The sequence below is a fragment of the Euleptes europaea genome, chromosome 2 (genome assembly GCF_029931775.1).
Source record: "Euleptes europaea isolate rEulEur1 chromosome 2, rEulEur1.hap1, whole genome shotgun sequence".
NCBI classification, from domain to species: Eukaryota; Metazoa; Chordata; class Lepidosauria; order Squamata; family Sphaerodactylidae; genus Euleptes; species Euleptes europaea.
In genome coordinates, this window is record NC_079313.1 from 126,019,153 (window position 1) to 126,031,997 (window position 12,845).

General features: G+C 44.4%; 1 protein-coding gene across 1 annotated transcript in view; it reads right to left on the reverse strand.

The window, feature by feature from the left end:
• Positions 1–12,845, reverse strand: part of LOC130473373 (piezo-type mechanosensitive ion channel component 2-like) — a 90,435-nt gene that overhangs the window by 37,422 nt on the left and 40,168 nt on the right. The window contains exons 23-31 of the mRNA XM_056844894.1: positions 12,432–12,583; positions 11,314–11,403; positions 10,066–10,172; positions 8,882–8,950; positions 8,530–8,604; positions 6,807–6,973; positions 5,853–5,926; positions 2,676–2,930; positions 750–1,008 (exon numbers count right to left, since the gene is read on the reverse strand). Coding sequence (XP_056700872.1) covers positions 750–1,008; positions 2,676–2,930; positions 5,853–5,926; positions 6,807–6,973; positions 8,530–8,604; positions 8,882–8,950; positions 10,066–10,172; positions 11,314–11,403; positions 12,432–12,583 — 1,248 coding nt within the window. The remainder of the gene's footprint in view (positions 1–749; positions 1,009–2,675; positions 2,931–5,852; positions 5,927–6,806; positions 6,974–8,529; positions 8,605–8,881; positions 8,951–10,065; positions 10,173–11,313; positions 11,404–12,431; positions 12,584–12,845) is intronic.

A 12,845-nucleotide genomic window follows, 5' to 3' on the forward strand; every position in this document is an offset into this window, starting at 1 on the left:
GTTTGTGGAACTAAGGGGGCGGTGGCTCGAAAGGTTTGGGAACCACTGATGTATAGAGTTCCCGTTCACTTGCTTGTGATGGGAGATCTCTAGGCAATTGCTGCCCTTGCACACCAATGCTCAGGTGGATCAGCGGGTGGAAACTGGGATAATCTTACCAAAGAGGAATTGCAGCTCATCTGCAGATTATAGAGATCAGATCCCCTGGAGAAAATGGATTCTTTGGAGGGTGGACTCTATGGCACTGTGCCCCACTGAGGCTCCATCACCAAATCTCCAGGAGTTTCCTAACCTGGATCTGGCAACCCACCCCCACCCCCTGCCGATGGTAGAGTTGCCAGCCTCCAGGTATTAGCTGGAGATCTCCTGCTATTACAACTTATCTCTAGCCGATAGAGAGCAATTCACTTGAAGAAAATGGCCTCTTTGGCCACTGGACACTAGGGCATTGAAGTCCCTACCCTCCTCAACCCCCACCCTCCTCAGGCTCCACCCCAAAATCTTCAGGTATTTCCCAACCTGGAGCTGGCAACCCTAGCCGGTGGCTAGGGGTGACCTGGCAACCCTATCAAGGTGGCTTACAATTAAAACAACATAATGATATCAAACAAGCAGTTAAAAGCAAGACTTTAAAACCAAGATATGGGTTACCCCATGTGTTCAGTAGACTGCCTACACTTACCCCTTTGGGCATAGCTTTACCTTCATGAGACAACTGCTTCTGGGGGCAGTATCTATGGAATACCCACCTCAGTGTAAATGATAGCTGTCATCCAGAAGAATTTTGTAGGCCTTGGAATGGACACCATGGCCCATAGGAATATCAGGACAGGCAGGATCAAAGTGAGGACAGAGGCAGAGACCATATGGTTCAAGATGATCACAGCGTAGCACAACATTTCTGATTTGGACACCATGGTGTTATAGAAGGCAACTCCCAGCTTCAGGGGGCGAGGGAGGCCCCGGTAGAATTTGTCCGATTTTTCCAGTTCGTTGTCATAAAAAGTCCTGGATCACATTTTTAAAAGAAGAAACGTTAGTAAGTAAAATGGCATATTTATCAGCTTGTATATTTCATTTTTTAAATTTATTATTTATTAAGGAAATTTCTTAATATATTACAACAGTAAAGCACCCCACTTCCCTCCCCCTTATTTAGTGCCCACCCTCCACCCTGTGTGACTTCCAGAAAAAGTATCACTCAGGTTATCATATATTTTCTAACAATTAACTTATTATAATTAACAAAAAAAAAACAATTTTTACAGCTCCTTCACGGTCTTGGTTAAATCCATCTTTGCTGTATTCTTCCAATATACAAAGGCCTTCTGCCGGTCATTTTTAAACTCTTCCATATCTTTGCCCTGTAGGCTATTGTATATTTGTATATTTCAGAACTGTATATTTCAGAACTGGTCGCGTATTCAGATTCTATTAGCTTGGAGCAAAATTCAGGCCACTAGAAAAATATTTATCTATGTATGTATGAGCAATTATTATAAGGTACAAAATTGTAAAAGCTGAAAATACAAATTAATACAGTAGATGGCCTCAAACATAAAGGTTTGAATTTAAGGCAAGAAATGCTGGATCAGACAAAAGGTACCTAATCTAGAACCCAATTACAACAGTGGACAAACAGTTATTATTATTTATTTAGAACATTTTTATCCCATTCTCCCTCCAAGGCGTTCAGGATAGCATTTATTGTTCTATGCTCCTCCATTTTGGTTAGCAAAAGCCAGGCTGAATAAAACATTCTCACACTGCTTCCAAGAGTTGCATAGAGAGACAGAATTCCAGGGTTCAGAATTTACCACCCCGGACATCTCTCTGGGTTACCTGGTTTTGACCCTGGTTCATTGAAAGCATATGTAAGAAAGTACTTCCACCCTTAAAGGTCATGTTAGAATACAGGGGTGGAGGTAGCAAGCTGGGCTTTGCGGCTTTCCAAGACCATCAGCACCTTGATTTGATACTGTCTGAGTAGGGTTGCCAGGCCCCTCTTCGCCATCGGCCGGAGGTTTTTGGGGCGGAGCCTGAAGAGGGCGGGGTTTGGGGAGGGGAGGGACTTCGATGCCATAGAGTCCAATTGCCAAAGCGGCCATTTTCTCCAGGTGAACTGATCTCTATCGGCTGGAGATCAGTTGTAATAGAAGGAGATCTTCAATTTTCTGTCTGAGAATGGTTTACAGGTTCCTCATCAGGATACCAAAGACAAGTTGCATTCTCAGACAGAAAATTGTTGTCAAAATGCTTTAATTATACAAGATGGATAACAAGCATTAAGAATTGGATTAGAAGTGGGACTGAAGAAGACTTCGAAACTGCCGTATCCCCTTCTACTGCGGAGGCACCGTTCTCCTCTTCTATCACTGGAAAAATATTCTGCCTGGGTCACTATATATGGACGAGCTTTGAGATTGGAATTATATAATGTACATGTGATCAATATGGACATTTCATTATTGTATATCCTATTATATTTGTCATAGTCAATAGTTAGTTGAGGATAGCATATTGCACTCATGAAATGTATATAAAATTGATCCATTCTTTATAGAATTGCATTTTATTAATGTTGTGTCTGATTACCTGGAGGTTGGCAACCCTATGTCTGAGTGCAACAACAATCCAAAACATATTAGTAGATACATAATAGGAGTAATTCTTGCCTGTTCAGAAGCAGGCCACTGGCAGTCATCGCAGCAGGAACTCTGCTCAGTGGCTGGCCTGCTTCTGTGATTCTGACATGGAGGGAAATTGGAGGTTCTTCTGTTCCTAAAGGAAAATTCTGCACAGAAGGACCAGGAAATTCTGCACCGGAAGAACCTGGAGTGAACCCTCTGGGACGTGTCCCGCCAGGGCTCCCTTCTTCTGTGTTTTCATTTCCCTCAGCATCTTCATCAGCTGCGTTGAGTCTCCGGCAGCTAAAAGGCATAAAAAAGTAATCGGAGTGAATCCTCTAAGTCACCAGCATACTCATGACGGGGTGGTTGGAAAGGCAATTTGCTGCTTCAAGAAAACCAGGCTATGCCTGAGAACTATCACCCCCTCAATATGCAATACCAGAAAGGATGTGCCAACTTTCCCCCCCCACACACACACACTTTCAAAGTTGTGGAGGAGACAGTCACAAGCATGTCATGGTACTCTTTGTAATCCATATCTGCACAGAGTGCCTTGAACCAGAGTGTCTCAGGGGAGGGGCTGTGGCTCAGTGGTAGAGCATCTGCTTGGCATGCAGAAGATCCTCGTTTCAACCACCAGCCTCTCCAGCTAAAAGGATCAGATAGTAGGTGATGCAAAAGACCTTTACCTGAGACCCTGCAGAACCGTTGCCAGTCTGCATAGACAATACTGACCATGCTGGACCACTGGTCCAGTTCAGTATAAGTAGGGTTGTCAAGTTCCTCTTTGCCACCAGTGGGAGGGTTTTGGGGCAGAGCCTGAGGAGGGCATGGTTTGGGTGTTACAGGCTTTGACATATTAGAGCACATGAACATGGTATTAATGTTGTACATATGCAGCATTATTCAGAATATAACACAACTACACATACAAACTGCAAAAAAGAGGTTTAATTTCCTTTTAAAAGGAAGAAGAATATTCTATGCAAGAGGCTTCTGCTTCTATTACTCTATCAGAGGCTTCAGTAATTTTCCAGCAACATTCTATTCTATTATTACCAAAGACCTTCCCAGATGAGAAACGGTTTCTCATGTCTTATATAACTGCTGGAATGAGAAACGGTTTCTCATGTCCCGTATAACTATTGAAAAGCAGAAACCGAATGTCAGATTCCAATGACTTCACATGCAGATATGCTCTCTATCTACTCATGTGATACTGATAATGTTGTAATGTAAACTATTATTGTATTTTATGATTTCAACATGAATGCTAGAGCCTAGAACTTAATGAATGGGTTCAAAGGAAATGTATTTTTCTGTAGATGAGAATGATACTAAAATTGAATATACAGAGTGATGATAAAGTTTACAACTGATTGTTTATAGTTTAGCAAAATAGTCTCCTGAAAGACGAAGTCCAAATAAGGTAATGAAATAGGAGGCTACTGAGCATGTGCAGTAAAACTGTTTCTTGATGGAAAGACAGTTTCACTTACATTGAGAAACGGTTTCACATACATTGAGAAACGGTTTCACGTCCATAAGGTGACTGAAACAGTATAAATACAGGAACAGAAAGGCTAGTATTTCAGACCTCTCTCAGAGGGTCTCAAGAAGAGGCTGTTGGTATGTATGGCTTTACAAATATATTATTCTAGAGTGTGAATCAGATACTTTGAACTAAATCAGACTTATTTGTTATATTTTAAATGTTGGATTTTAAAACTGAATAGTATGTAGAACTTGCTTGCTTTACAGTATACATTGTAACCATACATTGTTACTGAACATTAAGACTTTGTAACTTGCATATACATATATTTACTGGAAATACATCAATAAAAAGACTTGCTTTTTTAAGTGAGTAAAGTAGTTGAGTCCTGCTTAGTAGGTGACTAGCTGAATAAGATAATATACCACTTCTCAGGAAGGGGTAAAAGGCACTGACCCACTTCATGGGGAGGGGGGACTTCAATGCCATAGAGTCCAATTGCCAAAGAGGCCATTTTATCCAGGGGAACTGATCTCTATCGGCTGGAGATCAGTTATATTAGCAGGAGATCTCCAGCTAGCACCTGGAGGTTGGCAACCCTAAGTATAAGGCAGTTTTATGTGTGTATGTTCATGTGTGAATTTTGATGGCTGGAAGAAACCTACCCAGATGCAAGCACACAACACTACCATATCCCCAAGTTAGAAAAAGTACTGTGGTCTTCTCACTGAACCAGGAAAAGTCACAGCAAGAACTGAAAAAGGCAGGTGGTTAATACTCACTCCAGGTACGCTGGTGACATTTGACTCTCCTCCCCACTTGTGCATTCAGGTAACGTGACTTGGCTCTCATCCTCTGATAATGTTTGAGTTCTACTTTCTCCATCATCTGGCTGATTTTTCTCGCAGTTATAATAACAAAGAACATCATCTACCAAGGCCTTCTTTCCCTTAGAAGAAAGGGAGTCCAGTGAACTCTTACTTAGGATAAGGGAAAGCTGTATTTAATAAACATTGTTCTCCTTGGGGTGTTCTAAAATCACATTGTTTTCTTTGTGGTGTTCTGAAACCCTTCAAGAAACTAGGGCTTTGAAAACCAAACAGCTACCTGTGCACTTCCACATATCACAAAGGAAGCTGACATGAACTAGTAAGGAGGAAAGACATTCACTCCCATACCTGACTGTAGTCTTATACTTAGTGGTAGTTTTTCTTTTCTTTTAAGTGAAAGCAAACAACCTTGGAAGTCTAAAATCTGTACCGAATTTTGTGTTTGCAAGGAATCTGGGAATACAAAGCTTCCAGGTTTTGGAGGGCCCCAGGCAAAATGACTTCCAGTGGGCTATCCTTATTCACAGATACACACACGTAGTGTAGTGGCTAAGAGATGTGGTTTGGAGCGGTGGACTCTAATCTGGAGAACTGGGTTTGATTCCCCACTCCTCCACATGAACGGCGGAGGCTAATCTGGTGAGCCAGGTTGGTTTCCCCACTCCTTCACATGAAGCCAGCTGGGTGACCTTGGGCTAGTCACAGTTCTCTCTGAGCTCTCTCAGCTCCACCTACCTCACAGGGTGTCTGTTGTGGGAAGGGGAAGGGAAGGGGATTGTAAGCCCGTTTGATTTGGTGGTAGAGAAAGTCAGCATATAAAAAAAAATCCAACTCTTCTTCTTCAACTCTCTTCTCTCCCAGAGGAGGAAGCAGAATGTGACTCCTTCATATACTTACAGGTCCCGTTGATGCTGGCAGGGCTTTGAAAGCATAAAGGAGTTGCATTCCACTCTTGTTCCATGGTTACCCTCCTGGCAGGGAATGGGGGAGTACTTTACAGGCAACTGAAATGTTGCCTAACCATCTGAAATAATCTTCCATTTTTCATGCAAGAGTCATCTGGGGTAACGAGTGGAGGGTGACCTCTTTGTGCTCCTTTACGCTTCATTGGCCAGAGTTGGCAGGGGGCCTTCCTTGGGCTCCAGGGCCCTGGAGGTTGCCTGACCATGCTGACCCCTGATTACCACTACACAGACCTACTTGCATTCACCATTTATCCACAGATGCATTTTAAAAAGAGAGATAAATTCAAGGACTGGAGGATAATCGCTAAAGGAGATTTAGAGTTATTGGTTTTGAAGATCTCAATTGCTTCAGAGGATCATCTAGCCAAAACGAGAAAGCTGATCAACTACTTTGGTGGGAGACAGATCACGATAGATAGCAGTGTTTGTCTGTAGCAGTAGAAAAGAGCAAGAGTCCAGTAGCACCTTAAAGAATAACAAAATTTCTGGCAGGGCATGAGATTTTGTGAGTCACAGCTCGATATAGCTAGAATGTGGGTCCATCTATCTTTAAGTAGAGAAGAGTGCATACACACATCCAATGGCTATAGCATGCAAATGTCAAAAGCAAGTAAATGATATTAGCAGGTGTGATTGGATTAGGTGCGATATGCAGAGGGGGTAGTAGGTGTGGAGAAACCAGTATTGGTAACGAGACAGAAATCCAGGAGAATGATTATTGTGAGCTTCATTGAGCTTTGATGGGAGTTTCTGAATGCCAGAATCTGCATCTTGTTCACAGGAGAGTTACTAAGCCCATTCCTTTCAATGGGCTTAGGCTGGAGTAACTCTACATAGGATTGCATTGGTTAAACAGGAAACCGTGGCCAAAGTTCAGAGATCTTACCATGCTCATCTGTCGCCACAATATGCACTTTTCAATTCTCATCACATTCGCTATGTCCAGGGTTTCTTTACACAAGGTATTTAGTGCTTCTGTGATGTCATCCAGCAACGCTTGGCTGAAGATCCATATAAACTTAATAATGTTGATTCCTCTTTGCATGATATTTTCTGGTCAAAAAAGAAAAGAAAATGCATACAGGTAAGTAAGAACAGTTAAGAGCTAGCAAATCTATTTTGACACAGGGAAGAGACTGGAGGACACCTGTCTAGGCTCTCCTAACTCAGGGGTCCTCCACCTTTTTGAACCTGTGGGCACCTTTGGAATTCCGACACAGTGTGGTGAACACAGCCACAAAACGGCTGCTGCAGCTTACTTTCAGTAACACAGAGAAGGTCCCTGTGCTCTGGTGGCAGCTGCTGCCAAAGCAACATTTTTAAAAATCTGCATGGACAATCCAATGGCCAATGGCTAATCAGAAGTCTTGCTAGGCAAAAGCCCAACCTAGCCTTGCCCTAGGGTTGCCAACTTCCAGGTACTGGCGGAGAAACAGGCACCTCTTTACTAATACCAAAGGTTAGGAAAACAGTACAGGAGCGAAAAACATTTACAAACAAGGTGCAATTTTTATATAAGCTACTGAGATTCCTATAAACATACAATGTACAAATACAAGTAACCACACTATAACCAACACATAGTATGTACAAAATATACAATAAAGGTGCAAAAAATCTTTCAAATCTTTCAAATCTACCTACCACTTGTGCTACCAGCTGTTGGGTGTTGCTGTTTCTCCCCCTCCTCTTTCTTCTGTTGGTCCCTGCTTTCGTCTTCCTCTCTCATCTTTAGGGCTGATTTTGAACTGACCATCCAAGCTTCATATGCAAGCTGCATAAAGGGGAAGGTCTGTTTTGAGTCCTGAACAACAACCTTTCTCAGGAGGTCTATCAAACATTTGAGATGTTCTCTTTTGGGGTTCTATTTTTATAGCTGACAGATTAGAGCTTTTTGAGAATGCCATACAGTCTAATAATGTTTGCAAAGACACAGGAAAGGAAAACCCAGTAAGGCTGATGGAAACCGATCTGCATAGCTGTGTTTAATTATTTTTATTATTATATTTTTATCCCACCCTTCCCAACTAAAGCCGGGCTCAGGGTGGCTCACAGCATAAAATTATTACAATTAAAATTATAAATAACATTAGGGTTGCCAGTTCTGGGTTAGGAAATACCTAGAGATTTTGGGGGTGGAGCCTGAGGAGGGCGGGGTTTGGAGAGGGGAGGGACTTCAATGCCATAGAGTCCAATTGCCAAAGCAGCCATTTTCTCCAGGGGAACTGATCTCTGTCGCCTGGAGATCAGTTGTAATAGTGGGAGATCTCCAGCTAGTACCTGGAGGTTGGCAACCTTTTAACTAGTCCAGACAGTGATCTAGAACACTGAGAGCCAGAGTGGTGTAGTGGTTATGAGGGTTGGATCAGGATCAGAGGGACCCAGGTTTGAATCCCCACTCTGCCATGTAAGCTTACTGGATGACATTGGGCTAGTCACTCTCGGCCTAACCTACCTCACTGTGTTGTTGTGAGCATAAAATGGAGAGGAGAATAATGTAAGCCACTCTGGGTCCCCAATGAGGAGACAGGTGAGGTAAAAATGAAGTAAATAAATAAGCAAGGGCTGTACCTGGAATGCTGTTTTCCTCTTAGGAGATTCCTCCTCACGCTGTTCGGCACTTCCTTGTTCTTCTTCTTCCTCGCTATCTGACTCAAAGAGGTAGTAGCTCCCGCCCCGAATCACTGGGAAGCAGACATGGTTGAGAAGTTTGGTTGAGAAGGGTTTGGGGGGAACCAAGTTTTGAAATATTGTTCCACCCCCACCCCTCAGCTACCTCTTCTGGTGTTTGCTGATGGCAGAAGGAGGAAGAGAAGATTTCTCCAGGTGAACTGATCTCTATCGACTGGAGATCAGATGTAATAGCAGGAGATCTCCAGCTAGTACCTGGAGGTTGGCAACCCTATTCCATCCCCAATAGTGCACGTAAGTCCTTAAGTGTTGTCGTTGCAGGAAACTTACTTGAGGTATGAGTCATCCATGGCTGCCACCAGGTCTTTTTCTCATCATTCTCTTTCTTGCTAGCATCCTCTGCCAAGGAGTTAAAAAATGTGTCAGTCAAAAATGCTCTTAAGGAATAGTCTAAGCATGCTATGCAAACCCATATGTGACTCATGAAGAGAAGGCAATGCCCCTGAAAAAATTCTAAATTTGTGTCTAGGAAGGTACCCATGTGCTGACTAAGGTCTCTAGTCTGCCTCCTGCTGGCTGTTCCCTCACTTAGGGTGGCCGGCCCATGCCCTTTCCATCATGGCTCCCACTCCGTGGAATGGCTTCCCTGAAGACATGAGGAGAGCCTATTCACTGGAGATCTTTAGAGGAGGCCATGGCTCAGTGGCAGAGCATCTGCTTGGCATGCAGAAGGTCCCAAGTTCAATCCCTGGAGAGCCACTGCCGGTCTGAGTAGACAATACTGACTTTGATGGACCAAGGGTCTGATTCAGTATAAGGCAGCTTCATGTGTTCGTTTGAGGTGATTATTTGTTTGCCAGGGTTTTTGATGGGGTAGGAAGAACAAGCATCTTTGGGGAAGAGGAAGGGAGGTATTGGGGAGTTTTATCAGGCTGTCAAGAGGTTTTTGGGAGTTTTATCTGGCTTTCGAGACCAAAGGCAGAATGCAAATATTTTAATAAATAAAATAACTAAATAAATGTGGATACTTGCTTACAAAAATGGCTGCCTACTTATTCATGCAGGCTTTCATACCATGAAATATGTAACTAGGGTTGCCAGGTGGCTTGGAATGGCGGGCAAGGACCATTTGCGCACGCGGCCACGAGCAAAGCGATCACTTCTGGTTTACTTCCAGAAGCGCCACGTCGCTATGGGTCAATTTACCACCCAAAAGGGGATTTGCGTGGCAAATCATCCTGTTGTACTGCGGCGCTTCCAGACGTAAACAGGAAGTGATGGGACCGCGTTGCTCACGACTGCGCGCATGCGATCTCCGCCCCAAAAATCTCCCGCCGGAGGAGAGGGGGGGATCTGCCAACCCTATATGTAACCCAAGATCACATTATATGTGAACTTCAAGATACCTGTTTAGGATGTCTCTTAGCTACCCTGGATCATTGCTAATAAATGAGATTGCAGTGCACAAACCACATAAAATAACAGTACTAATCATAGTAATAACAGTGTTTCACCTGGAGCCTGCTCTTTTTCAGACTTCTGTACAGCTTCCACTTCTGAGCTGGGCACTGATTTCTTCAAGCTGTTGTGCTTTTTCTGAGTCACTTTGATCAGTTCCAGCCTACAGAACAAATAAGTAGAAGCTGTCTTGCCTCAAAGCTGTTTGCCTCTTTGTTTGCAAATAACGGCTTGGATCCCCAGGAGTGTTTCTGCAGACGGAAGGATCTCCATCCATGGAAATCCTCTGGTGAATCTTAGCTGGTGTTTGCCAGTTGCAGACCAAAATTCCTATCCTGGAATTTTAAGTCCTACTGAGTGCAATTGGGTTGGCAGCCCTCCAGGTGGTGGCTGGAGATCTCCTGGGTTACACCTAATCTCCAGGAGACCAAGATCAGTTAACCTGGAGAAAATGGCCACTTTGGCAGGTGGACTCTATGGCATTATACCCCACTGCAGTCCTGCCCCTCCCCAAACCCCGCCCTCCCCAGGCTCTGCTCCGAAAATCTCCAGGCATTTCCCAATCTGGAGCTGCCAACCCTAGGCAGACCTGATTTCAGGAGGATCTGTTTCTGTCAGTGTCCAAAAGTAAGAGTAGACTATGCTCAAATTGAAAAGGGTTCGCTCACTGTCTGCCTACCTGAGACTTTGCTTAAGGACACACCAATACTCAGGATAATCTGCTTTCCTTTTGGGGGGTTTATTCATGGATAATCATTTCTCTGCTCTAAATTCCCCCACCCTGGCCCCAAAGGTTCCCAAAGCATTTTTTTTTTTTTACCAACATGTTTTAGAACCTCCTGGAGAGGGGGGGAAACCCTGTGGCATGTACGATTTGGAAGCATTTATTATATTTTTACCCCACCCTTCCTTCAAACAGCTCAGAGTGGCATGCAGGTTTCTCCCCCTCCTCCACTTTATCCTCAATCAACCCTGTGAGGTAGGAGGTTAGGCTGAGAAAAAGATTGTCTCAAGGTTGCCCAGTGAGTTTTTCATGGCAAGCAGGGATTTGAACCCGTTTTCCCCCATGCCTAATCCAGCACTTTAACACTGCCTAATTACAATGTGCCATTCTGCTCTTTTACAGGCCACGGTGCACAATTTTATTTTATTTTATTTTTGCTTCTACTTACAAAGCAGTCCCATGTGGATGACATGAGCTGGCGTGTTTTAGAGGGACTGTGTTGAGGGCAAAGAGTTCTAGGAGGTGCTATTTAGGCTGCTTTCAACTTCAACAATTCTGTGAAGAAAAGGAGGAAACTTACTGTCTCTTCATGACTTGCAACGATTTCTCATCATCCTCCATCTTGCGCGCCACCATCTTCTTCCGCTTTGTTTCCATCAGCTCAGCTCCTCTACATGTGCAAGATGGACAGAAGGTTCTTTAAGATCAGAACTAACAGAAGAACAGACAAACGTTCCATGGAATATCGAGTCCAGCATCCTGTGTCAAGCCAGAGGTCTCCTGGATAGCCCACAGACTGGACATGGAGGCAAGAACCCTCCTCTCCTGTTCCAGAGCCTGAGGAAGGCAGGGTTTGGGGAGGGGAGGGACTTCAATGCCAAAGAGTCCAATTGCCAAAGCGGCCATTTTCTCCAGGTGAACTGATCTCTATCGGCTGGAGATCAGTTGTAATAGCAGGAGATCTCCAGCTGCTACCTGGAGGTTGGCAACCCTACATCGAGTCTACCCTCCAAACCAGCCATTTTCTCCAGGGGAACTGATCTTTGTGGTCTGGAGATTAGCTGTAATAGCAGGAGGTCTCCAGGTGCTCCCTGGAGATTGGCAACCCTACTGCCTCTGCATAGCGACCCTGGTATTCCTTGGTGGTCTCCCATCCAAGTACTAACCAAGTCCAACCCTGCTTAGCTTCTGAGATCTGACAAGACCAGGCTAGACCTGGGACAACACTATGTCTGGTGAAAGATAGGACTCACAAAGGCACCCCCCTCCCAGATGGTAGCCATGGTCACTGCCCTCTGGTCCCCAGGGATTTGGTACTGTCCACACCATGCTGACCTGGCCCTACTGAGAAAGCCCTGGCCCACCCCTGTTCTTGCCATATTTATTTCATTTGTATCCCCCCTTGCTGCTAAGATTGCCAGCTCTGGGCTGGGAAATACCTGGAGATTTTGGGGACAGAGCCCAAGGGGGGTGGGGTTTGGGGAGGGGAGGGACTTCAGTGCCATAGAGTCCAATTGCCAAAACAGCCATTTTCTTCAGGATAACTGATCTCTGTCGGCTGCAGATCAGTTGTAATAGCAGGAGATCTCCAGCCACCACTTGGAGGCTGGCAACCCAACCCATGTGACATCCTTCCCACCTTCTCTCTCAATACCGAAGTGCCATCTTGTTTAGACTTGGAACATCCTAAACACACACCTGGAGGCCAAGGTCTTGGCAGCTTTGAGATCAACGACAACATAGAGGTAGTAGTAGCTTGTAAAAACTCTACGCTGGATCAGCAGGAAAGTAAAGCATATTGCATCCCAGGTGATGCCTGCTTCTTTCTCGGGAAGGTCGCAGGTGTTATCCTCAGGCAGATCTGTGCAAGAGCAAGCAAACAAGCAAACACGTTCACATGCGTGCATTTTCCAAATTTCTAGGAAATGCTCATCCAGCATTCTTACCGCAAAAATTCTGTCATTATATAATGTTTGCAATCTTGAGGGCATGAACGAACCTTTGATTCTGCAGAAATGACACAACAGGGGGAAAGGAGCATACACAAACTGGAGTTTCCGATCCTTTGGCCATTGCCTGGTGGAAAGTGCCGTCAAGTAGCAGCCGACTTAT